The sequence below is a fragment of the Stenella coeruleoalba genome (genome assembly GCF_951394435.1).
Source record: "Stenella coeruleoalba genome assembly, chromosome: 7".
NCBI classification, from domain to species: Eukaryota; Metazoa; Chordata; class Mammalia; order Artiodactyla; family Delphinidae; genus Stenella; species Stenella coeruleoalba.
In genome coordinates this window covers 120466140-120492383 of record NC_137153.1, presented here as the reverse complement: position 1 = coordinate 120492383, position 26244 = coordinate 120466140, and the positions used below count along the sequence as shown (strand labels likewise).

Here is a 26244-nt window from a genome sequence, read left to right as displayed (position 1 = left end):
CAGCATATGAATTCGGAGGAGAGGTGGACACAAACCTTCAGGCTACGGCAGCCCCGCACCCTGCTTGCAGAGACTGGGACCACGAAGGAGAGAATTTACACAACATTGTGGAAAACGCTGGATCCCGCCCACCCTGCAGCCCTCACCCAGCTGAGACCCCCATCCAGACCCAGCACCCGCCACTCCCAAACACTCCTGAGACTCTCCTTTTCCCCGACCTCCTCCAAAGGGCGCCCGCGATTTCTCATTTCCCGCCTCACCAACCCCATTTTCCAAAGTGATCGAGATTCTAACACCATTAAACACGAGTTAATTTGCTTTTCCTAATGACATGCCCACAGTAGTAGGACATCTCTCCTTTTCCAGTTGAAAGACGTCTTGCGGTGATTTCTCCATTTGCATTAACAGGGAAACCATGAGAAACGCTAAGAGCAGTGGATGCTTCCAGCGCTGCTAGAAGCTGGTTGAAAGACCGCCAACGGTAAGGGTCTTCTTTCTGAGTTATCCAGCGCTTCTGTGCTCTAACCCATGCCCAGCGCTTACCCCCCCGTTACCACACCACTAGACACATCTAGGGATCCAGGCCAGAGATGAGAGCCCCTGGTGGGGGGGGATTTCTGAGCGCTCGCAGGTGCCAGAGCCCCTGGTGGGGGGGATTTCTGAGCGCTCGCTGGCGCCAGGACAAGGCTGGCGCTCCAGCCTCCCTCCTCCCAACGTCGCGGGGCTGCTTTAACGTGATACCATCCTGCTTCCCATTTTGTAGATGAGGCCAGCGAGGCTGTGCAGAGGACCGAGGTCACACATGTAACGGACACGGAAGCAGAACTGAAATTGGGCGGGCCTGACTCCCCCCGCACACCGCCTTCTCAGCCCCGGGGACCCACAGCCCCCGAAAGACCACCACGGTCCTTTCACAGCGTCCCCACCACCTCGGATCCCCACCTCTCCTCTCATCCAGGCCTGGCTCGGCCCTCGGGGTTTACCGCTTGACTCTCCGCACCCCCCCTCGGGCCCCCCTTGCTGCCGTGTCTCTGCATTTCTGACACACACCCCGCTACCCAGTGAAAGGTAAAACTACCACCACAGGCTGCTCCAGAACCTTCTATGCGTGGGGCGCCATCCTTCCCAGGTGCCCACAGCCCACCTGTGGAGCAGGGACGAATGGGAAACAGAGGCAACATCCCAGGCCTCGCCACCAGAGAGGGCCCAGCTGGGCTCTGAAATCAGGCTCGAAGGCTCCAGGCCTCCGCGTTCCTCGCTCGGCCGTGGAGCCGCGTCCCGAGACCCGCCCTGAGGCCGCGCAACCCCAGTTGAGGGGTTCCTGGAACCCAGGTGCCCAGACTCCTAGCCCAGGGCCTCACGGACCCCAGTGGCCGGCACAGCGGGCTGGTCTCCCTGCCATTCTAATCCACGGGTCATAGGCTGCCTGCTCAGCCAGGGAAGGCGCCAGGGCAACGGAATTTTCTTGAACATTCCTCTCGTCTCGGGAGGGAGAAAGGGCACTGGGCCATTTTTGCCACCCGCTAAAATATTTCAGTATCAAAAAGGAATGCAAGCCGGAAACGGCACAGAAGCCAGAGCCAGACGGATGGGGTCTGTTTCAGGGAAGCAAAACAAAGAGCATGCCCTCGGCATCCCTGGGCCGCGAGGTGGAAGGCCCGGCCCGTCCCGCCCTGCCATCCTTCAGCAGAGCCCAGAGTCAGCTTCTGCTGGCCCCAGACCCCGGGGCGGCTTTCTGTGTGCTCAACCCTGCCCGGCCTGGGCACTGCCACCCCATGCCAGGTGCTACGGAGAGGCCAAGGAGGACCGGGTGTGGACCTGCCACAGGCCGGACCCTACTACCTGCCAGGGGCCAGGCCTCCCAGTGGGAAAGCGGCAGCTCGAACAGGTAAAGGGATCTGCTATAGATGTTGAGCTGCGAGCCTCACCCTGGTCAGCCCCTAGAGGCCATGCCCGGCCCTCCCATCACCCGGGACCTGGGCTCCAGGGGCCAGGAGAGAGAGCCTGGGCTCTCCTCAGACCCACAGAGGGCCTCCGTGCCCCACCGGCACAACAAGGGCTCTGGCTGGAAGACTGCCAAGGCCAGCCATTCTAGGATCTGTGCTGGAGCAACCCACGGCGGCTTCACGGAGGAAGAGATGCCGGGCCGTCCCGGAACCATGTCACTGGGTCAAAGAGGAGAGTCCGGCTGGTTGGGCAGAGAGGTGTGCAGGGGCCCCTCTGCCTGCCCACTCGCATGGGCATGGGGGCCCACAGCCCCGTGGAGACCAGGCTGACACTGGCGGGGAGCCATTCCTCCCTAGATACTTGCCCTCCACCATCCCGGCTGACGACACAGGGGAGCCTTGGGTTGGCCCGGGACGGGGTGCAGCCACCACAGCTGCTGCTGATGACCCCGTGTCCTCCATAGTGAAAGGCACTGGGGTCCTTGAAGGTCACAGTCCCCGGGTGAAGGTCACAGTCCCAGAGCTCTCCAAGTACCATGAACACACCCAGACTGAATGTCCCAACTCATAACTTCCCACCCGCACCCTTTCTGGCCATCGCGCCCTCCGCGTGGGGCAGGGCTAACGCGGTGGATCAAGTGTAACGCATAATTAGTCTCTAATTAAAAATGGGAAAACTAATGACTTGTCATTGGTTTCATATGTGTACTCTTTGAAAACTCAAAGTCCTAAGAGGAAACATGGGGGCACTCAAAGGGTCCTTGGAGGACCCAAGCTGGGGATGCAGACTCGGGGTTCTCCCGAAGACCCCAGCCCTCGGCCTCCAGGCTCAGGCATGGGGGAGATCCGCCCCCGCCTCGCCAGCTGGAGAGCGGGGACAGTGGGAGCCGGCCACTCACCACCCTGACCGCGGTACCTGGCCCGTGGGCACGCCACAGTGTTTGCTGAATGAATGAAAGACCACTGAATGTCCGGAAGGAAAGCTGTGTCTCGCTCTAAGGAATCCGGACCCCGAGTCTTGAGCCCAAATACACCAGGTCCCACTTCCCTGACCCCAATCTCTGCAGCCCCACAGACCGACCTGGGGCTGCAGCCAGGGACCCTCCTCTCAGCCCATCCCTGCCGGTCCCGTGACACCGACCTGTTCCTCCCGGTCTAAAAGCTCTTCGCTCTAAGAGCTTCAACAGAGTGAAGTCATTTTGGCCATACCAAATTTACTTATCGTATTTCTTTTGTATTTTTATTTTTTAATTATTTTTTTTAAAGTAAATCTGTAGTTACTATTGCGAAAGGATGATTGTTGACATTTAAGAGTCTGGCCTCAATTCAGTTTAATGATTTTGTTTTCCGCAGCCCACAACGCTGAATAAAACTCCAACTAGTTACTTATATGTCAGATGCGGGCTAGTTATTTGTCTTTGATATGCGGGATTTGTTCAAATTAAAAAGCAGAATTCCCTGGCGGTCCAGTGGTTAGGACTCGGCGCTTTCACTGCTGTGGCCCCGGGTTCAATCCCCGGACAAGGAACTAGGATCCCACAAGCCGCGTGGCACGGCCAAAAAAAAAAAAGTAGAATTCAGAATTTAAAAAGTAAAATAAAAAATAAATAGAAGGGACCCGAGAACACTCACCTTGCCTGTGCCCACCTGCAGCGAAGAGATTCGAGAGGGTTCGGGATGTCCGCAAAGCATGAGGCCACACACCGGCCGAAGCCAGGGGCCATAAAGGAGGTGTGACCGGGGCCGAGGTCACAGCCGCCTCATTCCCGGGGGTGCCTCATGACGGCCACCGTGGTGACACAGCTGCACCGAGCCCAAGGGCCTGGTCTTCCCAGGATGGCTAGGAATGGTCCAGTCCTCCCTAGACCAGTGTGCCGGCTACTGGCCACAACTGCCCCCATTAGGCGCTCTCGTCTGTAATCAGCCCGGCGTCAGCCCGTGTTCACGTTCTCCATGAACGTCACGCCCGATCCCCCTGGTTGTCGCCGACTCCTAGCCCCTTTTGAAGGAGCATCTTTACTTTCAGACACCCAGCGACCCCCACTGCATCTGCGAGGAGCCCCCCAGCATCCCCGAAGGCTGCCCTCGAGACCGGCTCTGACTTCAGAGCTGCCTCCCCACGTTCCCACCCGGCTCCCCGGCCCATGAGGAAGCCCGGGGCCTGAGCGAGTACGAGAAATCAACCGCTGATTAACACAAATCTCCACGGAGCCCATCTGCCCAGACGTTCATTCTTCATGGAAATTAAGCCACGAGGACTGGACGTGAGGGTTGTTCTAACGACGTTTGCAGGTAGCACTTAGCCCGGGTGCGTCCCAGCGCGGGCAGGTTTAGTGGGCCAGGTAATGGCATGCAGGTGTGCTGACATGCCCGCAAGGCAGGACGGAACCATCGAGAGCTGCTGAGGGGCCCGGGCGCTGTCTGGTTTCAGATTGCTTTGCAGGCCCTGGAGGCTTCTCTACCCCGTTCCTGGGAGGCGGCGGGACAGCCCCAGCCCGCCCTACCTGGCTGAGCTGGGGGGAAAAGAACGTCCACCCTTGGCTCTGACCCAGCTGTGACCCCAGAAGTGTCCACCTGCCTGGGTTTCCCACCCAGGGAAGGGGCCTGATACTCAGTGCCGGGGAAGCAGGTGTGCCTAGTGCCCTGGTGGCCTGGTAGGGAGAGTACTGGGGTAGAGGGAGCTTTGGAAGGTGGGGTTCTGGGAACAGGGGAGAGGTGGGCTGGACTGGGCAGACCCTGGGCATTCTGTGAACATTTCACCAACTGCCCGTCAGCAAGTGGCACTGGCTGCCCCTCCCACAGAGGCCCTGTCCTAAAAGCTGAGCATCTGTCCTCCCTCAAATATATGGTCAAACGAAAAGGGAAAAAACAAGCCAAAAATATGATTAAAAGATGAGCAAAGACTTGAATGAACATTTCTCCAGAGGAGGTACACAGATGGCCAATAAGCACATGAAAGGATGCCCGTCATCACCGATCACCAGGGAATGCAAATCAAAACCACAATGAGAGACCACGCCACACCCATTAGGGGGGCTATTATCAAACACACACACACACACACACAGAAGGTAACAAGTGTTGGTGAGAAGGTGGGGAAATCGGAACCTTGTGCGCGGTCGGTGGGATGTAACATGGTGCAGAAGCTGTGGAAACCATTATGCTGGTGCCTCAAAAAAAGGTAACACAAAACCACCATCTGATCTGGTAATTCCACTTCTGGGTATATAATCGAATGAAATGAAAGCAGGGACTCAGAAAGATATTTGCACACCTGTGTTCCTAGCGTGACTGACAGTACCCCCCAGCCTCACCTGGCCCACAGATCTCGTTTGTAAACAACCCCATATTCCGCAAGGCCCGCCCGAGAGCCGGAACCCACACACATGAGACTGGACACCAATCTGCTCCCACGCTTCCCCTCAGAGAGCGAGAGCCAGGCTGGGGGCCAGGCTGGGGGTGGGGCACCTCCTCTTGGGACCGAGCGCGGGCTTCACTCCATAGCGAGGGTGCTCGGCCCTCTGGGGCCCAGAGCCTTGGAAGCTGAGAGGGCTGCAGGTTTAGGAATCCAAGAATAAAAGTGGCGAGCAAAGCTTTGCACACGCACGGGCACAGCAGCCGTGCTCACAACAGCCAAGACGTAGCAACTGCCCAAAGGCCCGGCAACGGGTATGGATCAACAAGATCTGGTCCAGCCTTACAACGGAATACTACCCAGCCTGAGAGAGGAAGGGAATCCTGACACACGCTACAGCGTCGATGAACTTGAACACATTACGCCGAGCGAAAGAAGCCCGAACAGAAACTGAAGGCCACATCCCGTGTGATTGTGTCTATATGAAATGTCCAGAATGGGCAAATCTGTAGACAGAGATCAGTGGTTGCCAGGGGCTGCGGGATGGGGGAGGAGGAACTGGGGTTTCCTTCGGAACTCTGATCAAAAAGTTCCGGAACAAGACAGTGGTGAGGGCTACACGGCACTGTAAACATATGGAATGCCGCTGAAACGTACGCTTTAAAATGGTTAACAAGGTAAATTTCACATTAGGTCCATTTTATCACAATATTTTTTCTGAAGGAACCACAGTCAAAAAGGACGACGCAGGAGGAATACTCCAGGGCTCGAGCCGAAACTCCCTAACCGGCATGTCAGGCGGTTGAACCAGCACCCTTGCTGGTGCGGACCTGGGGTAAATGGGCAAAGGTCTGAACCACAGCGGGGTCTCTCCCCCAACAAGGTCACAGCCACACACTTTGTGATTCAGAGGCACTGCCCATAAACCCCGAAGGCCTGACCGGCCACAGACCCCCACCTGCCACGTGCTATTTGAAGCAGCAGTATTCCTTGGGAAAGGCCTTCCAGGATGCCAAGAAGGAACACTTTGTTACAATTAATTATTTACATCTTGTTTTTTTTCTTCTTTTTTTCTTGGTCTCATTCGGCTTTTTTGCTGCAAACATCAAGTTGTCAGGCTTCAACAGAAACAATCTCTTGGGGCACTAAGGAGAAACAATTAGCCAATTAAAATTTAATTAACTGTGGACACAGACCAAAAAAATAGCATGCATGAGTGATGCCAGGACTAGCTGAGAAAATTCGAGCTCCCAGCCCCCTTGGGTGGGGCCCTCGGGGTACAAGTCACGGATGAGAGTGAACCACGAGGTGTGCAGCTCACCCGACACCCACAGGGACCAGAAAGGCCCCCCCACAACAACCACCGCCAAGAGGTCAGCCAGCCGGTCCAACCCTCTGTTCACAGATGGGGAAACTGAGGCCAGAGAGGAGCACAGGGGCCTGCCCACGTGCCAGGAGGTGCAGCGGCCAAAGCAGGGCTTGGACGCAACGCTCCTAACCCCCCACCCCGACTTCTCCATTGCACGTGTCTGCTGCCACCACAGGCACCCAAGTCCCCTCTCCCCAGGAATGATCCTAAGTGAGAAAGGAGTCGATGGGTAGGACTCGCCCACGAGTCCTACCACGGAGACACCTCCCTGGCCATCAGCTCCTCCCTGAACCCCTTCCAGGGGTAGAGGGGCCAAAACAAAGGCCCAGAGGCACCCGGGCCTCACACACAAGACCTGCCCATCTCCCACAGGGCGGTGGACCCAGATCACTCACAGCTCATCAGACCTTCAGGGACTCAACCACCAGAATGGAAACTTCCTGGTCTCCCCTGGTGGCGCAGTGGTTAAGAATCTGCCTGCCAACGCAGGGGACACGGGTTCAAGCCCTGGTCGGGGAACTTGATCCCACATGCCGCGCAGCAACTAAGCCCATGGGTCACAACTACTGAGCCTGTGCTCTAGAGCTCGCGAGGCACAACTACTGAGCCCACAAGCCACAACTACTGAAGCCCGCGCGCCTAGAGCCCGTGCTCCGCAACAAGAGAAGCCACCGCGATGAGAAGCCCGCGCGCCGCGATGAAGAGTAGCCCTTGCTCGCCGCAACTAGAGAAAGCCCGCGCGCAGCAACGAAGACCCAACACAGGCAAAAATAAATAAATTTATAAAACAAAAAACGAGACTCTCCCAACCCTTGTCCACTATGCGGGCGATGACGGCCAGGAAGCAGAGAGAAAACCACTCCCAGCACCAGTGAGAAAACGTGGGGTCAGCATCTGAACGGCTTATCTGACTCTGCGTGTGCCTGCACGCGTGTGTACACACGTGTGCCCGGTGGTGAGTTCCTCTGAAAGCGGACGGGCTAAAAACATCCTGAAATGACAACCCTCAGTTAAAAGGAGGAAACGTCTTCAAGCAGACGCTCGCACAGCCCCAGCCAAAAGGCCTGCAGGCGTCTCTGCGGGGCCGGAGGCGCGCCTGCCCCCCGGCAGCGGCATTTTAATCGGTAATTAGCGCCGCGCGCATGCGATCGGGGCGGGGGTGCCGATGAGCTCGCTGCAGCCCGGGCATCGGCGGCAGACAGGCCGCAGGTGAGCGCAGAGCAGCCGCGCTCGGCAAACGCATGAACTAACGCCAGGGAAACGAGCGCACACGGACGGGGAGGCCCGGGCGAGGAGACCGGGCTGTCGGATGGATGCCCCGAGGCTGCCTGCTCCTTCCCTGAGCAGAGCCCGGGAGCTGCCTGCATTCATCGAGGAGGAACTGACATCTCGATCTCGAACGCAGGGCAGCGGGGCAAGGGTGGCGGGTGAGGTTGGCACTCCAGGCACAGCGGGATGGGCTGTCGGCCACCCCCCTGCCCCGCTGCCAAGGCCACCGCCACCGGCTCCGCGCGGGCTGGTACAACGAGGGCACCACCCCCGGGACTCAACGCACGCAGACAGGCAGCCGCACCGTCTCAAATCTTCCTCCAGCAGCTGAGACGGGGCCCATCTGCAGACCCATTTTACAGATGGGAAAACGACAGCCCCCAGGGTGAGGCGACCTGTGTGGGTCAAGCCCGCTCCCCAGCGTCACACTCTGTCCCAAGCCCCTGAAGGTGCCTCAATGGGCCCACTTTCGCCTGGCTCCCAGAAGCATCGGCACTCTCAAGGAGTCCGGTGGTGAGTGTTTGCCGGAGGGGCCGGGCAAGAGAAGGGGTCATGGCAATAGCGGGGCTGATGGGAGGTGTGGCAGAGCAAACTGGTTTCCTCCCGTGGGCCAAATCCAGTAGACTGTCAGGGCCCTGGGGAGCCTGCAGAGGGGCTCGGTGGGAAGGTGCTGGGATCGATAAGTGATGCCTGCCCAGGGCTCTGCAGGGGTGGCGGCATGTGCCAGGCGCTCCCATGCCAGGGGGACGGAGGAGGGGAAGGACAGGCTGATGATAAAAGAGGGTCCCAGGCAGAGAGGAAGAGTGGGACAGAGGGCCAGGAGGAAGGGCACCTCTCCCGCAGAGACAACCACCGAGGGGCCCTGGGGCCGGGGCAGCAGATCCAGGCTCTGGACGCAGCCAGAGCAGGTGGCAGCTGACCTGCGGACAGTCGGACGGACTGGGATGCTGGCGGACAGGGCCTGCTTCCCACATCCAGGACAGCTGTGACCAGCCTGCCCACCACCAGGGCCCTCAGGCAGCCCGTGAGGCCCCAGCCCTAGCCCCCGCCTCCTAGAGCCCTGATCCCAGGGAGGTGGGTTTCCTCAGCTGTTACGGACCCCTCGTTTCAAACTGTGCTTTTAACCTCTTCAGAACACTTCCTATAAGCGAGATGTCAGGCACAATACGAAAGAGAAAACAGATAAAAGTGGACTCACTCCGATTCAGCAAGGCCCTGCCTTCCGCCTCCTCCTGGCCTCCAGAGACAGGCCCAGACGGTTTAATCCACTGCAGGAGGGAATGCACCTCCTTGTGCCCTTTAAAAAGCTGATGGTCAGGGCTTCCCTGGTGGCACAGTGGTTGAGAGTCCGCCTGCCGATGCAGGGGACACGGGTTCGTGCCCCGGTCCAGGAAGATCCCACATGCCGCGGAGCGGCTGGGCCCATGAGCCATGGCCGCTGAGCCTGCGCGTCCAGAGCCTGTGCTCCGCAACGGGAGAGGCCACAACAGTGAGAGGCCCGCGTACCGCAAAAAAAAAAAAAAAAAGCTGATGGTCAGCCCTCCCCTCCTGAGTCAGGCCTCCTGTGGCCTCTCCCCAGACAGCCCTGCCAGCCTCCACGCCGCCTCCCGGCCCCCATATCGCCCTCCTGGCCTCCACACCGGCCCCACATTAGCTTCCCAGCCCCCTGCAGATGGCAGAATTCCACAGAGCTGACCACTCCTTGCCCCTGCAAACAGCTGCCTCGCTTGGCAGAGGGAAGGGGCGCGGCAGAACGCAGAACTCGGCCTCCGCCGTCCGCAGGACCCGAATCGACCCCCCAGGTCCACCACTGCCGCGGGACACAAGCGAGACGCAGCCTCTCTCTGGGCCTTGGTTTCCCTCCTCACTTCCTGAGGCCCCTGAAGACGGCAGGAGCTCACAGATGCAAAGATCTGGGCACACAGCGCACCGGGCTCCACAGGAGGTGGGAAGCACGGGAGGGGTGCCGGCGGGAGGGCTCCCGGCAGGGCCGGCACTTGGGGGAAACACTGCGCGCCCCACCTCGTGCACTGACTTAAGGAGAGGCCTGTTGTCCGCCCCCAGCCATGCTGAGGGCCAGGTTTAACCGCTTCGGAAGCTTCTGAGCCCAGCAAAATGTTTTCATGGATAATAAACAGGAGAATTCAACCTGTTTACTAGAGGGTGTGCTCTGCTCTTGAACTCAGATGAGAGAAACAGCCTCGCAGACCTTCCTCCCGGCTTGTTAATTCCACTCAAAACGGGGGGCTAACGTGAGCCGCGCTGACCAGGTAGGGCTGCAGGTCCAGGGCGGCCCAGGCTGGGGACACGCAGGGAATCGGGCCCCCGACGTGGGCGATGGGGGCCCCCCTGGGCCCGCCTGGGCCTCCTGACCTACCGAGGGCACCAGGGCCTTCTGCGAAATGCCTTACCCTCACCCCGTCGCCACCAACAGCTTCCAAGCTCCTCCAGTAAGAGCCACAGACTCACGCAGAGACAGATTGGTGCACTGCCCCCCATCCCAGGCTGGATTCTAGGCACCAGAAGAGAGCATGAACGTCCCTACAGCCAGGCAGCCCGTGGTCCGCTCAGGGCACTGTGACCCGCAGCCCTGGTAAGGAAGGAAACTGCTTAGACGGTGGGTAGCACTGGGCCCAGGGGGCATCCCCACCGTTTTAAATAGCGCGATTTGAGCCAAGGCCCCGGGAGGTGAGGGTGGTGGCCCTGCGGTGTGGTGAGGGCCTTGCAGGCCGAGGGGCAGCCTGCAGGAAGGCCCGCGATGAGAACGAGTGAGTGAGTGAACTGGCAGGAAACCGGGAGCGGGTCCCAGGAAAGACGGTCCAGGACCACTCAGAGCCAGAGGCCGGCCGTGGCCTCCTGGAGGCTGGGGTCCACCCCCTGGGCCCCCGCTCCCTCCTCCCTCCCTGCCTGATGCCCACCCAGAGGACAGACTCGCCTCCTACAAAGCTTTCTCAGTTCCACCCCTGGCTTCACGGTGCAAGTAAACACGCCCAGTAGGTGGCTGGTCCACAAAGGATTATAATGAAGATGACGATGAAATCTCCGTCTGTTCACTGACCACCGGGTCCCAGCCCGCACGAAGAGGTGTCCGTAACACAGCGCCCGTGGGGCTCCGATCAACAGGGGAGAGCTGGTACGACCAGTCGCATCTTCCAGATGAGGAAATGAGGTTCCGGGAAAGTCGCCAGCCCAGGGTCGCTGCCTGGACCGACCCCAGCAGCAATGCCAGGCGGGACCAGACGTGTTGGCAAAGCCACCACTTCAGCGCCCTACTTAGGAGGCTCACAGCGAGGAGACGAGGCTGTCCTTCCACGGTGACTTTTATCCACAATCTCTGGGACCAAGACACCAGAAGAAAGCCACAAAAACCCTGCAGCCTCACCAGGATCCTCCGTCCAAAACTACCAACCAGATTCCACGCTAAGGCATCCCGGGAAGACCCAGCCCATCCCGGCCGCCCACTCGGCCTTCCCGCGCTCCTTCCCTTCCTAGGCCCTGTGCATCTGACGGACGCCCAGAACAGGACTCGAGGGAACGCGAGAAGGAACATCAAGGAGGGAGCAGGGCCCCGGCCTCAGCGGCCAGCCCCACCGGCTGCCGCTTTCCACACCAGGCGGCTTGGCCTTTAGCTCCCATCTCAGGCCCTTTGCTCAAACCTTCCCTGACGGGACTGGTTTGAGCAGAAACCTAATACCTTTAATGCGACCATTCGGGAAAATACCAGGGACAGGGACCAAAAAAAAAAAAAAAAAGACGACTTCCGGAACCAACTTTCTGGATCCCTCAGCGCCTGCTGGAGCTCGCCGGATGGGGGAGCAGAGGGACAAATTACTAGTAACAGTGAGAAGACCCGTGTGTTTGCTTCCTGGCTGAGGCCGCATGACACTACCGCGCCCTGGGCCGTCATGTCCTCGTTCTATCCCTGCAGAAACGAAAGCTCAAAGAGTCCAAGTACCCGCAGAGCGCGATCCACACTGGGTCTAACCGACAGGAAGCCCCTCTCCCCGCCGCCCACCCCCTCCATCGCCGTGCTCTGGATGGATGAGAGACGGCTGGCTGCACCCGGGGTCCCGCAGCCCTCCAGCGTCTCCGGGGGTCCACCTGCCTGCCGCGGGCCGGGAAGCAGAGGGAGCCCAGTCGGCATGAGCTGCCCCTCCCAGCGCTCCTCCCAGGGTCAGGAAACACCTTCTGGAATTTCATGCACCCCAAAACACCAGCTCCTCTCCAGGGGCCAGGGGGCGGGTGGGGGACCCTGCTGGTTCTGGAAACAGGAAGAATATGCCGGCGCATCAGCCCAACTCCGCACGGTGGCTTCCTGGGAAGAGGGGTGATCCCTCCCCTACGACGGGGGGCTTTTGCTGCAGCCGAGCTCACACTGCACAGGACCCGCTCCGCACCCACACGGCAGAGGAAGGGCTCCGGGGTCACGGCCACACGGTGGGCCAGCACGGCCAGCTCCAGGGGCAGAGTTCAGAGCCTTCACTTTCCCACCCCTTTTTTCTACCGTGACCTGCACAACGGCTCATCTGGGTGACCCTCGGAAGGCAAAGGTCATGCAAGTCTCTCTGTTTGATCTCTGCCACAGTAAGTGTTTAATAAATTCTTGGTCAACTGAATGCTTAGCGGGTAGATGGCTGGAAGGACCGAAGAGTGAACGCCTTTTCGCTTCTCAAGGAATGACTCCAATTTGAGAGACTTGGGAAGCTGAGAGGCAGCTGTTCAGTAGAAGAACTCCGCCACCCAGAACCCAGACAGGACCTGAATGCTATAAGCCTCCTTCAATAATAGCAAAGAAAAAAAAAACACCTGGAAATTTCTAAGCCAGCCTAACTAGCCAGCTATCCCATAAGGATCCTCTCTGCTCCTGAATCCTATGTAAGTGGAGGACACCCAGGCAAAAAGTGCAAAAGAAACCTTAAATCCCTGCCCCCACCCACCCCCATGAGAGAGCACAGCCACCCCCAAGCCCTTTCCCAACCAGGCAAGAATTGGCCGCAGTGTCACTCTCAACACGGGCTCCAGGCAATTCCGGTCGGCAGAGATTGGACTCGACCCTACTGATCGATCCTTCTGCCAGCGCCGGGCTGGTGGTGGCAGTCGGGGGACAGCAGAACAAGCATCACATCTTCACGGTCTGACATCACTGAGCGCCACCAGGCACATCTGGACTAGCCTGGGCGTCCCCACCGGATGGGGCTCCTGGAGGGCAAAAGGCGGATCTGGCCCGTGGGAACCTGGGCGAGTGTCTGCTGTCTCTGCGCTCAGAGCCAACTCTCACATGGTGACGGCCTTCCCAAGCCCATCCCAGGAAGTCACACCTGAGTGAGGGGCCTGACCTCCCCAGACCTGCTCCCGTCCTGCAGTCTGGAGCCCCAGCTCTGCCTGCCCGTCCACAACTGCCCTGGGGCGGGGACGGTCCCCAAACGGGACCAGGGCAGGCAGCGGTGCAGCGGGGAGGAGCCGGGGTCTTGCTTACGTGCGTGCTTTCCAGGGGATCCTGTCCCCGGACGTCGGGGGGACGAGCCGAGCAAAGCAGGCTCTGGTCAGTGGCTCCCACATGGGGAGAAGCTCCTCTCGGCGCCCCAGCCTCTGCTGGCCCCACGTCAAACTCAGCTCGGGCTGCTGACCACGGGTTTACCGCGCTCAGAAAACTAGGCGGGGAAGGGGGAGAGCAGTACACGGATGCTCAGTCAGATGGACACAGGGAGGACGGTGGGAGGGCCAGGCTGGGCTCCGGAAGTCTGCGCGAATAAAACGATGCAGAGAAACTACGAGAGGGCAAGCTGCCACCAACCTGTGCTGGTCACCCAACCTGGGGGCGGCACCGCTGTTTAATGAGCACCTACTACGGACCGGGCACCAGGCAGAGGGCTCCCCGGCCCACGCGGTCCTTGGCAAACCGAGGTGGGTCACAGTCACTGCCAGTAAGTGGACCCAGGTTGTGAACCAGGTCTGTTGGAATCGACGTGAAGGGCAGGAACAGAACCAGGGCAGCCCTGCCCTTCCCAGAGCCTCGGGTCTCCCTGCAGGATGTGAGGCTGAGCCCAGGCCCCTCGGCTCCTGCGTTGCATTCCCGGTCCCCACAGCGTGACTCACAGTCGAGATCCCCTGCCCACTCCTGGCTTGCCCCGAGCGGCCCCTCTGCAGGCAGCTGGCACGCCCCGCCGGGGCCAAACCACCCCACCGGAACCACTGACGACCATAAGGGGTGCCCCCTTTCACAGTGTTCGGCCATGGTTGGCAGGTCACGTGACGAGAGTTGAATCCAAATTCACGTACGTGTTACATGACTGCACTCGGCTCAAGTAAAGCCCTGAGCACCTGCTGCAGGCCGGGCGCTCTGTGTGCCACAGCTGGCCAAGAAGTGGGTTTGGCCAGGGCTGATCCTGTCTTTTCCTCTATGCAATTATTTTAAATACCAGTTGTGTGTATGAGTGTTTGTGTGTGTGTCCGTGTGTGTGTGTGTGTGTGTGTTCCAAAGGCCGTTCCCCAAAGTCCAGAGCCACTGGCTTCTCCCCTGCCCAGGGCACTGCTGGTCACGAGAAGAAATAAGAACAGGTGAGAGGTTCTAAGCCATCTATAAAGCAAGACTGTGAAAACTGAGAAAAGCCCGCTTATGGGAAAGGACACCAGCACAGCTCCATGCAAGCTCCGAGCCCCAGCAGACATGCCCCCAGGCAGAGGGGAAGAAGGGGGCCTCAGAGTCCCGGGCAACTGCCCTACAGCCAGAGGGACTTGGGTGAGTCATTTAAGAGAGGAAGAGAAACCGCTAAGAGCTGGGTGCTGACACTAAGAGACAGGCTCTTGAACAGGTCCTGGAACCTCGTTTCTAGAGAATTTCAGAACTAAAGAAGAGGACCGTCAGGCCCAGGTGGCTTATGGGAAACTCCTAGTCATTGATGCTAATTTGACACTTTACAGCACTTCAAATAAGGGCTCTTCTTGGAACTGACTCCTCAGCATTTGCAAGTGCAAATACAAAACTCCCCTCGCGTTTCATAAATCAAGTATTCACAGAACTCGTCCGCAAACACCAGGTCCCTTACGATAACGGTCCTCAGATAAAGCAGGCAATAAATATCTCTGATATTTCCCATCAGCAGGTGGAAATGGCCCCGGGTAGTCCTGGGCCGGCAGCAGAGGGAGGGGCCCTCCAAGAGCACGCAGGAACTCAGGAACAGCTGGGCCACAGGGCGGCAAAGAGCCAGGCCTGATTCAAGCCCTCGGCCCCCGAGCCATCAACAAGGTATCACGTCCTGACCCCATCTTTTCAAATGAGGGACCCTGGAACTGTTGGCTTCCAGATGGAACGTGACACCCTGCTTTGACACTCTGAACACAGGCTCACCAGGAAGCCACAATGAGCCATACCCCTCACCTGGCCTTTTGCACCTACCTGCCCGGCCTCAGGTTCCCCTCACCTGTGCCAGCAGGACTCCCAGACAGCTGCCAGGGACACTTTCTGAGAACACGGGGAGACTTCCCGGGTTATCTGCCACGGACCTAGGGAATCACCTCCAGGGACCAGGGAGTTCAGATAATCCCACCCCCACCTTGCCCGACACCTGCTCAGAGCCAGACGGCCCTGCTTGTTTCAGGATAACCTTGACGGCTCCCTTCTCGGAGCGCCACAGTAAAAGCGGTACCTGCATCACCTCAGCTGACCCACGGAGCCGGTGCCCTTTCTCCCACAAAGAATGGGAGACTCGGGGCAGGAAGTAAATGCTTAGGGTCGCTCAGCTAGAAAGGCAGGGCCAGGGCTGCATCCCCGGTACTGGCCTCGTCCAGGCCCGGCTTTCCCCCCATCCTCCTGGATTCAGGATGCCTGACTTCACCCTGAGCAGCCTGAGAGGCGGGAGGGGCCGTCCCGCTGCCCCAGCCTCCGATGCACCCCCTCCTGTTAGTAACACAGCCAGGCCTGCACCTGCCCACTGGGCTCTGTGCGGAGGGGCCCATCCCGGAAAGAGGCCACTCACCTTCCCAAAGTCTCGGACATCAAAGAGGTCGAAGGGGTCAAACAGCTCGCTGTTCCTGAGTCCAAATTTGTCGTGGCAGACTTTAAGGAAGGTGCGAATGTTCTTCAAACACAGGAACTAGAGGAGAGAAGGGAAAATTACTCAGCCTGCACGGTCTGTACGGGCAGTAACGCTAACAGCTGCAAACTCTGCCTCCGTGCGCCGACCTGGACCAGCGCTTCCCTGCTCGGAGAAGACAGCACGGCCATCCCACTGGCCCTGGCCATTCCTGGCCATCTGCCCCGTGCCCCTGCCCAGGGATCCACACGTTTCAACTCCGACAATCACGGCTGGCACAAAATACGCTGCGTTTCAGTCAGCAGGCACAGAGCGGGCACTCACACAAGTGCACACTGCCTTCCCCACACAGACGCAGCCCCCGTTACTTTACACGTGACAAAGCCCTACAGCAGCCATGGGGACCCCTGGAGCAGCACGTGCCAGACAGGCAGGGGGCCACTGGGAGCACAAAGGCCAGCATCAAAATCCCAGATCAGGGGCTTCCCTGGTGGCGCAGCGGTTGAGAGTCCGCCTGCCGATGCGGGGGACGCGGGTTCGCGCCCCGGTCCAGGAAGATCCCACGTGCCGCGGAGCGGCTGGGCCCGTGAGCCATGGCCACTGAGCCTGCGCGTCCGGAGCCTGTGCTCCACAACAGGAGAGGCCACGACAGTGAGAGGCCCGCGTACCGCAAAAAAAAAAAAAAAAAAATCCCAAATCAGCATCCACAGTACCTCCTCCACCCAGTAACCCAGAATCTGAGCTCCCAGCTTGCAGTGGGCTTGGCAACACAATCGGAGGCACGCGGTGAGGGGACTTGGGGGCAGCAGGCAAGGCGGCCTGGAGCGCAGACCTTGCAGTCACAGCGCCCTGGGTTCGAATCCTGTCCAATGACTCTGGCGGGACCAGGGGAGAGTGGCTTCGGCTCCTGAGGTCTGGTTCCCTAACAGGACGTGCCTGGCTGGCTTAACTATCCACCCTGACGGCACAGACTGGGCATCAGGTAGGTGAGAGCCATCAGCCCACCCAGTCCAGTTCGGCGTGGGCGTCCACGAGGTGAGGACCACGGTGCACACAGCTGAACGCTAACCCAGGGTTCAGACCAGCTGTCCGCATGGTAACCACTCACTAAGGGCCCAACAGCTCAACTTCAAGAGACCTGCAGAGAGCCTGGACTCCTCACCGGAAATTCAGACGAACAGACTGACTTAGATGAAGGATGGGTCAGAATCAGAAGCTACGCAGGCTGAGAACGCCCACAGGGCACACGGCGCCCCAGCAGAGATGCGAATCTCCCCACCCAGCTGCACCCAGTGGGCATCACCCCCGGCTGGGGAGCACCCCCCTCATCGGGCCACTCCTGCCTCCTGGCTGGAGCTGGTCACTGTCAGAGAAGACCCCGGCTTACATGCTTGTAGTATATTAACTATTCTCTGTCTGTGTGTGTGGGTATCTGGGTGTGTGGATCTGGGTGTGTATCTCTCTGCATTTATCTTTGTGTATCAGGATGTATCTGTGTTTGTATCTCTGTATTTATCTGTGTGTATCTGTGTGTTTGTGTATATATGCGTGTGTATCTGTGTATCAGTGTGTATCTGTGTATGTCTGTGTGTGTGTGTATTTTTTCTGAACACCTGAGAGTAAAATGCAGACGTGACCCCCTTCCCCCAAACATCTGAGTGTGTATTTCCTGAGAACAAGAACACCCCCTCCACAATCCCAGCACCAATGTCAAAATCAGGCAATTAACATAGGTCCCACACTTTACCTCAACTAGAGACAGGACTCACATTTCTTCAATAGATAAAGATAAAGGACAATCAAAACGTCCTGATAGAAAAAAAAATATTCTGGCCCAGCATCCAATCTCGGCCCACACACGATTTTAGTCATCACGTCCCTTTTGTCTCCATGAACCTAGAAGAGCTCTCTCCAACAGAACTTTCTGGAAGGACGGTCCTGTGTGCACCGTCCAGTAGGGCAGCACCAGGCCCACGTGCCCGCTGAGCGCTTGAGATGTGGCCAGTCCAACTGAACAACTGCACTTTGTTTTAAAATAAATTTATTCATTATTTTTGGCTGCGTTGGGTCTTTGTCGCTGCGCGCAGGCTTTCTCTAGCTGCGGCAAGCAGGGGCTACTCTTCGTTGCGGTGCACGGGCCTCTCATTGCGGTGGCTTCTCTTGTTGCGGAGCATGGGCTCGCGGCGCATGGGCTCAGTAGTTGTGGCACGTGAGCTCAGTAGTTGTGGCTCGCGGGCTTAGGTGCTCCGCCGCACGTGGGATCTTCCCGGACCAGGGCTCAAACCCGTGTCCCCTGCATCGGCAGGCAGATTCTTAACCGCTGAGCCACCAGGGAAGCCCAACAACTGCACTTTTAATGTAACTGTATTCTAATGAATTTAAATTTAATAGCAAAACCGGCTACAGCTACTGGTTTGAACGTGTGGACCTAAAACACTCCAGTCTTTGTCTTCCTTGACCGGACATTTTTGAAGAAACACAAACACAAAAAGACAAATACTGTAGGATTTCCCTGACATGCGGGGACCTAGGATAAGTAAATCCATGGAGACAGAAAGAGGGCGGAGGCTGGGGAGTTAGTGTTTAATGGGGACAGAGTTTCACTTTGGGAAGATGAACAAGTTCTGCCTGTTACACAGCATTGCCAATGTACTCAATGCCACTGAATTGTACACTTAAAAATGGTTAAAAAGATAAATTTGTTTGTCTGTTATTGGTGTTAACCTGTTTTATTGTGAAGCATAACACACACAATGGATCCCCAGAAGAAGAGGGTAGATTTGTGGTTCTGGCCGCACCCCGCCCCGCGGCATGTGGGATCTTCGTTCCCCAACCAGGGATCGAACCCGCGCCCCCTGCATTGCAAGCGCGGCACCTTAACCACCGGACCGCCAGGGAAGGCCCAATGGTAAATTTTATGTCTTGTCTATTTCACCACCATAAAAAATTTTAATTCACAAAACAGACCCACAGGGAGGAGGCCACGTGACGACGGAAGTGGAGACTAAGGTGATGCTCCCGGGAGCCCAGGACCCACCAGGAACTGGGAGGGGGGCTGGGACACACTCTTCCACCAAGACCCCAAGAGACAGCCCACCCTGCGGCCACCTGGATCGCAGATGCCCAGAACCGTGACTTCAGCTGTTTCAACCCACCCCTGCCCCCCACCCGGAGGAGGGGCCTGAACCAGAGCTGCGCCGGCCCCCTCAGCCCTGCAGCTCCAGACCCTCTTCCCGCCCGCCCTGCAGGCCCGGCTGCGGCGTCCAGCCGGCTCCAGCCTTTTCTGCACCACTTGTCTCTGATTTCCACTAAGCCTCTATTTTAATTCCTCCTCGGCCTCCCAGTTTTAGAGTTAATTACACAGCTCCTAACCATAATGGCAGCCGGCAAGGCCAGGCTTCCCTTGGGGGCTCAGGCGGGGCAGGCAACCCGTGGGCACAGTGTCTGCCCAGCCTGGCCCCACCCCCAATGTGGCCACTCGGGCCCCTCACCTTCCAGAACCGCTCCCTGTGTGGTCTGGGCCCACCCCAGGCTGGCACAGACAGGCTCGGACCGCAGGGCAAGGGGCACGGCAGGACTGGGAGAAAGCACCCGGGCCGGCAGCGGTCCACGGGTGCCTGTGCGCCTGGCGCCGCGCTGCAGCCTCTGCCCTCCCTCCAGGAATTCACCCCATTTCACAGGTAAGGTAACTGACGTCCAGGCAGCGGAGAACTTTGGCTCCAGATTAGAAGGTGGCCAAGCCAAGAGTTGAACCCACGTGTGCTTCCAGAGCGGTGACGGCCCTTTGAGAGGATGGGGCCTACCTCCAGGATGCCCTGAGGCCTGGGTCCCCCTTGTCCGGTGTGCTTACCAACAGCATCCCTTTCACTCCCATACGTGGCCCCGTTTGAATAAGGGATGTGGTCACCGTCTCCCTCATTGTACAATTAGGGGAAGTGAGGCCCAGAGACTCACCTCCTCCAGTCCCCTCCTTCCCCTCCACCCCTGGGCTGGGAGGGTGTGTCGTTGGAGCCTGGCCGATCAGAGCCATGTGGTCCCTCACTCCCAGCAGAATCGGCTTCTGATTCTGGGACAGAGACTCCTGAGGGGTGAGGGTGAGGGGACCAGGGCTGAAGCGGCTGCAGGCACGTCTCAGCCACAGGCTGGGTGACAGTGGGCGGGGCAGCGGCCAGCGTGAAGCCAGAAGTTGCCCACCCTTGTCTTGTGGCCAGAGAAGGCCTGACAGCCGGCCGTGTCCCTGTGGCTTCAGGGGTAAGTGGCATTCTTCTGTCTCCTCGGCTGGCGGGGCCCTCTGGCCACAGTAAGGGTCTGTCCCGGGAAACCTGGCCCCTTGACAAGTGGCCCAGACCGGAGGCAGCGCCGTTGTATTGGTTGAGGGCATCCTGTGGGGCGAGGGCTCCCCCAGCCCCAGACACGGGGCTGGTGGCGGGGGGAGGTCCAAGCAATCCCTCATTGAGGCTTGGCCACTGTGCCGAGAGGTGGGACCGCCTATGTCCTCTAGTCCCAGGCCCTTTTCAGCCTCCTCCGACCTGATCAGGCTGAAATCAGATTAGCGTGAGGGCACAGGCTCCACGGGCCGCCGCCCACCTCCCCAGGCACAGCCGGACAGGACAGCCCAGGCCTGCTGTTCACTGTCACCTGTCACTTAGCTGTTCCCAGGCCCCAGCGCGGGGATCCTGGACGTGATAGGCAGAGCAGGGTCCTGAGAGCCAGGGGCCGTGTCTGAGCCTCGTGGCCCCCATGCACCCTCGAGGGGCGGGGGCGGGGGGGGGGCTTCCTGGCCAGGCTCAAGCGGCTCCACTACGGCCTCCTAGTGGTCAACCCACTGATCATGGAGACACCGCCAGGGACAGCCCCACCCTGTGGAGGAGAAACAGAGGCCCTTCCCCACTGGGCGGGCAGCCTTCAGGCCACGAGGGCCCCTCCTGTTACACCCCCGCCCAGGCTTGCTGTCCCCCAGGCAGTACTGGGACAGGGCCCCCAGAGCTCACGTCCACTGCTCACGCACCTCAGCACCGAGAGGCTGGTGCAAAAGGGGGAACTGAGGCACAGGGTGCTGAAGCCACTTGCGTGAGGTCACATGGCAGCAGGGAGCCCGGGATTTGTGGTTTGAATGCAGGTGGCCAGGGAACCGCCCACAGGGCGAGGGAGGGAGGTAACAACGGCTGCGTGCAGTCCTGCTCCAGTGACAAACCTACTACCGCCTGCGACGGCCCCCTGAGCTGTGCACCCCATTCCACAGATGGACAAAGTGAGGCTCAGGGCAGCTAGACCATGGGTGGGTCCAAGTTACTGCCAGAAACAGTGCGGCTGGGATGATGACCACAGGCCCCTGCCTGAAGGGGGGAGGGGAAGCCCTGTCAAAGCCCAGGATAAGGGAAAGGGGCGGGGTCTGTGTGTTCAAGGCCTGGCTGGCTGCCCTGCCCCTTGGAGCCCCCAGGGAGCTGTGTTGGGCCATGAGGGAGGCGCCCAGCCCCGGATACTGGGCTCTGTGGGATGTGACTCACCCCTCTGTGCATACCTGGCTCCTGGTTCCAACCTCCCTCCCCCACCGTGTGTGCCTGGCAAGTCTCACTGCTACAGTGAGGGGCTAGACTGGGGTCCGGGGATCCCAGGCATCTCACACTGGCTCGTAAGAATCTCCAAAGCTCCCATGTAGCAAGGGTTTCCATGGCACCAGGCTCTGGGCTAAGAGATGGGCTGCTCACAGCATCCCAGAGTCATTACAGCGATTCCTAATTCACTGACGAAGAAACTGAGGTCCCAAGAGGTTCCCTAGCCTGCCCAAGGTCACTAGCAAGGACGTGACAGAGCTGGGAACAGATCTGGGTCCGTTTAACCTCCAAGGCCAGACTCTTCATAGTTTATAGGTTTCTGAGCAGGGAGTCAATAAGATTTTTTTTAAAAAAGAAAATAATACTTGCAGGAAAATTAAGTCTGGCCGGGGTGATGGGGAGACACTGAATGAAGGTAGGAGCCCAGCCTTTGGACCTGACAGGCAGGCTCCACACACAGAAATCGTGGCTCACGAATCGGCCAGTGGGTGGGGGAATTTGGAGGGACTGCTGCACACACAGGAACCGGCCAGCACGCCCCAATTCATTGTTTACTGAGACCTTCTGCTTTCAGGTCTGCATTCGATCCGTCCCTACGATGGACTTTCACTTTGAGCCCTAGTTTGCAGGTGTGGAAACCAAGGTTCAGAGATTTGGCAAAAGGAGGGGTGACCTCTCCTGGTGCCCTCTTGCCTCTCACAGGGCTTGTCCCAGGGGAAGAAGTCCCTTTGGCTGCCCCCAGGCTAAGTCAGGAGGCCAGCAGCCTTCAGCTCCCAGAAGTGATTGGGGCCCACATCCCTGCCAACATTCCTCCCCTCCGCACCCCCCCCCCCCGCACGTGGTCCCCGACACGCAAAGCTCCTCTGGGCACTCTGGCTGGCATCCTCAGCCCACCCACTCCACCACACAGTCCCACCACCCCCAGGGTCTCCAGGGCAGGGCAGGAAGGCACAGACGCACGTTCCAGCCCAGACCCTGGCCTGGCTGCTGGGCGGTGCCTGCTCCAACTCAACGGCCCTATCTTCTCCCGCCTCAGTTTCCCCATCTGTGAAATGGGGAAGCCCTGCTCACTGACTCCTACAATGCTGGGCCCCTCACTCAAGAAAACTGCTTTACGAAGGGACAGTTGACACTGGGACCTCCCAAAGTCCCTGTGCCCAGAGCTTCCCTGGGCCATCATGCCCTGCAAGGGGGGAGGTGGGGTCTGGCCCCGACGGCCCCTCCAGGGCCCTGTGATCTGCACTCCCTCCTGGACACAGTCAGCCGGAACTGAGGAGTGGCCGCACCCCAGACGGAGCTGGCCCTTCGTCCACACCTCTGCCGGCCTCTAAGCTTACCAGCCTAACTCCTCAAAGCTGATGCTCAGGGGCCAGGGGAGGAACCAAGGCCTCCAGGACATGACGTGTCTGAGGCTCTCTGCTCACGGCCACAACAGCGGGACAACAGCGAGTTGAAGAGCATCCTCCCGGCACCCCCCAGCCGTAAGACAGACCCCTGGACCCCCGGAGAGGGACCCGGGCATGCCAGCTACCCAGGTATCTCGAGAACGGGAGCTTTGTTTGAAAACCCCTGCATCTTTCTGCAAGGCGGGGGTCTCCACATCTGAAGTTCACGCTCTACAACACAGGCGCCAAAAAGTGCCCACGGACAGCACTGAGTTTCTTGAAATATTTCAACAAGCGGCACTAAAACTGCACGTCACGATGACAAGTCGCTTTGCTGCAGCTAGAGCGATGCTGACCCCCCGCCCCCGCCCGGAGCCGAGCTGCTGAGCCTGACGGGCGGCTGACGACGAGGTCTCTGATCAATAAAAAATGGGAAAAGGAATTAATTTCTTGTTTTATTTATGCCACGTTCATTCCAAAAAACATCTTAAATGACTTCATTACTATCTAATAGAAGCAGCTTACTGGAACGGATCTTTGAAATTTGGGGCCCTTGGGGTGAATAAATAGGGGGCCTGGAGGTGACAAGCTGGCCAGATATTCCATGGGGGGTCGGGGCCAAGACCCTCTTCTCTCCCTGGGTCCCAAATACCCTGGGCAATGACCCACAGCCAGGGTTCAATGTCTAGTGAATGAATGAACAGATGACCGCCTACAGAGCATTGACTGACATCTCTGAAATGGCCCCGCTTTTCCCCCAAGCAGCAGGGATTCCATGATAGCTTTACAGGCATCTGGGGCCCCTGGACGGCTGCAGCTGCAGGGTGGGAGCCCTCCCTTTCAGAAGCATCTCTTCCAAAAATAAAGGGACAGGTGGAATTTGGGGTTGGCCATGACCACTCACTCCCGCACCCATCAGTACCATCCTCGGGCCTCTGTGCACCAGCCAGGTAGGGTCCACCAATTGCTAAGCCCAATGACACCTCCGGCAGGGAGGGATCACTTATCACCCATCTTACAGAGAAGGAACCAGGCTTGGGAGGTCGGCATCTGGGATTGGAATCAGTCCTTCCAACTCCACAGCCCCAGTTCCCACACCGTCGGGGGCCGAGCCTCCGTGACCGCCCCCAACACTGACTCCAGGGGGAGAGGCCGGTGCACCTCCAGCTCACCCGCTGCTCCAGGCAGGGAACGCACAGGCCCAGCCAGGTATTTACTGAGGAGCGTCAGGGACTCGATTATGTCTGGACAATTTAACAGGAGCACTTCCTCCACTCAGGCCGTTTCCTCAGCTGCAGACGCACCAGGAGACAGGGGCTCACGTGGGCGCCAGCAGGCTGACGGATGAACCCCAGCGGCCTCTGTGCAGGGCCCGCTGCAGGGAGCGGAGGGGGTTTTCTTTGTGCACCGAGGTCCTCCAGGGGCTGGCCTCGCCCCACATCACAGGCAGGCCACGTGCGATGGCGGCGTCAGGCCCACCGCTGTGCCCGCCCCTCGCCGTCGCGTCGAGTGGCTTACCCCACAGCCGCTAGATTTTTGTCCAGAAAGGACCGAGTCACCCGTCTGGCTTGAAGTCTAACACTCATTGGTGCTGAAACATCATCGGATGGAATTCTACTTTCTCCAGTAACAGATCATCCCTCAGCTGCTGGGCCTGTGCCGGGTGCTCCACAGAGCTCTTTTTTTTTTTTTTTTTTTTTGCGGTACGCGGGCCTCTCCCGTTGCGGAGCACAGGCTCCAGATGCGCAGGCTCAGCGGCCATGGCTCACGGGCCCAGCCGCTCCGCGGCATGTGGGATCTTCCCGGACCGGGGCACGAACCCGTGTCCCCTGCATCGGCAGGCAGACTCTCAACCCCTGCGCCACCAGGGAAGCCCTCCACGGAGCTCTGTATGTCCACGGTCTGCACATTCCTCTACCCGACTCACGCGTGCCCGTTTCATGGCTTGGGGTCCGCCCGGTTCAACCCCCAGCGAGGGGAGGGCCAGCTCTGACCCTTGTGGTCTGGTCCAGCCTGGGCCACGAAGCAAGACACCTCCCACAAGGGACCCCCCCCCCGCCCCCCGCAAAGCCATGGGCAGGGGAAGCCCCTCTGGGAACGACATCGGAGGAGGACGGGGCCAACCCGCTGCGGTGACAACAGCTGCACTGATCTCCGTGAGCTGGTGCCTCTCTGCCTGATCCCAGCTTTCCTGGGAGGAAGGGGCTCCCCAGTGATGCTGGCGTCTCTCCTTCCCCGGGACATTACCCTCCCGCCGTGACCATGTGATTCAAAACGCAGTCTGCCTCCTAGGTGCTGGAAGAGGGGGTGCCTCTAAGGCAGACCCCAAGTCCGGCCTCAGCAAGCTTCCTGACCCCTGAGCCCGGACCCTTCTCCCGCGAGAATGCCCTGACCCATTTCCAGCGCCCTCTGGCCACTTCCGGGAGCAATGGGCGTGGGCCTTGGCCTCCCACCCGGCCACTCCCTTCCCCCTTTGGCCCATGAGAAGGCGGATGCTGCACACACAACGCGACACCTGGCACCTCTGGGGCTCCCGGCCCTGCTGTGCTCAGTCAGCCCGCTCCCTCCGCACAGCCTTCCACCGTGGGTCCCAGCTGCGTGGGGGGTCCTGCTCACCACGCCCCGGAGGGGGGCTTCCAGTGAAATGGGGAGGGGCTCAGCTGAGCCACGGGAAGCAGGTTCTGAAAGGTTAGGAGGTCAAGCTCCAGCCGGAGGGAGACGCACTGGCAGTCAGGCTGGACCAAGCTGGTGGCAGATGCAAAGCCACCACCCCCCACCCTGATCTCGGAGCACGTCCTCATCAACACTTGAGGGGAAACTCGCCAGGAAAACCCATCCTGGAAAAACACTAGGTTGGAAGTCTGAGCAGAAGAGGAGGGGCGGGGGTAGCTGGGGAGCTCATCCTCAACTCTGTCCATAGTCAGCAGACACTTAACAGGCACCTACTGTGCGCCAGGCCCTGCCGCAAGCCCCGGGCTCAGGGAACACACAGGAGTGCAGCGAGAACTCCTCTGAGCCCTCGGCTGCCCAAGGAAAGAATAATCTGTGACTTCCTCCCGATACCTGGATGGAAACTGTTCCCAGCAGTCCTCAAAAGATCCGCTGCTCCAGCTAAGGCCTGTTTGAGCCGGGGGTGGGGGGGGGGGCGGGGCGGGGAGGATAAAACGTAGCCCGCCTTATCAAGACTTCAAGGTCAGGGTCAAAGCAAAGGTTTTCTACAAAGCCGGCAGGAAATTGCTTTTCTAGTGTTTCTATGTGCGACCATCTTCGCTTGAGCCAGAGGGTTCAATCCCGCTCTCTTGCTGCTCCAGTCCTCCAGGCGGGCACGGCTA

The 26244-nt window shown here is 59.1% G+C and overlaps 1 protein-coding gene across 5 annotated transcripts in view; it reads right to left on the bottom strand.

The window, feature by feature from the left end:
• VAV2 (vav guanine nucleotide exchange factor 2) overlaps nucleotides 1-26244 on the bottom strand; it is a 177542-nt gene that overhangs the window by 120197 nt on the left and 31101 nt on the right. For all 5 annotated transcript variants that reach the window (XM_079927729.1, XM_079927732.1, XM_079927733.1 and 2 more), the window contains exon 2: nucleotides 15916-16032. In XM_079927729.1, coding sequence (XP_079783855.1) covers nucleotides 15916-16032 — 117 coding nt within the window. The remainder of the gene's footprint in view (nucleotides 1-15915; nucleotides 16033-26244) is intronic.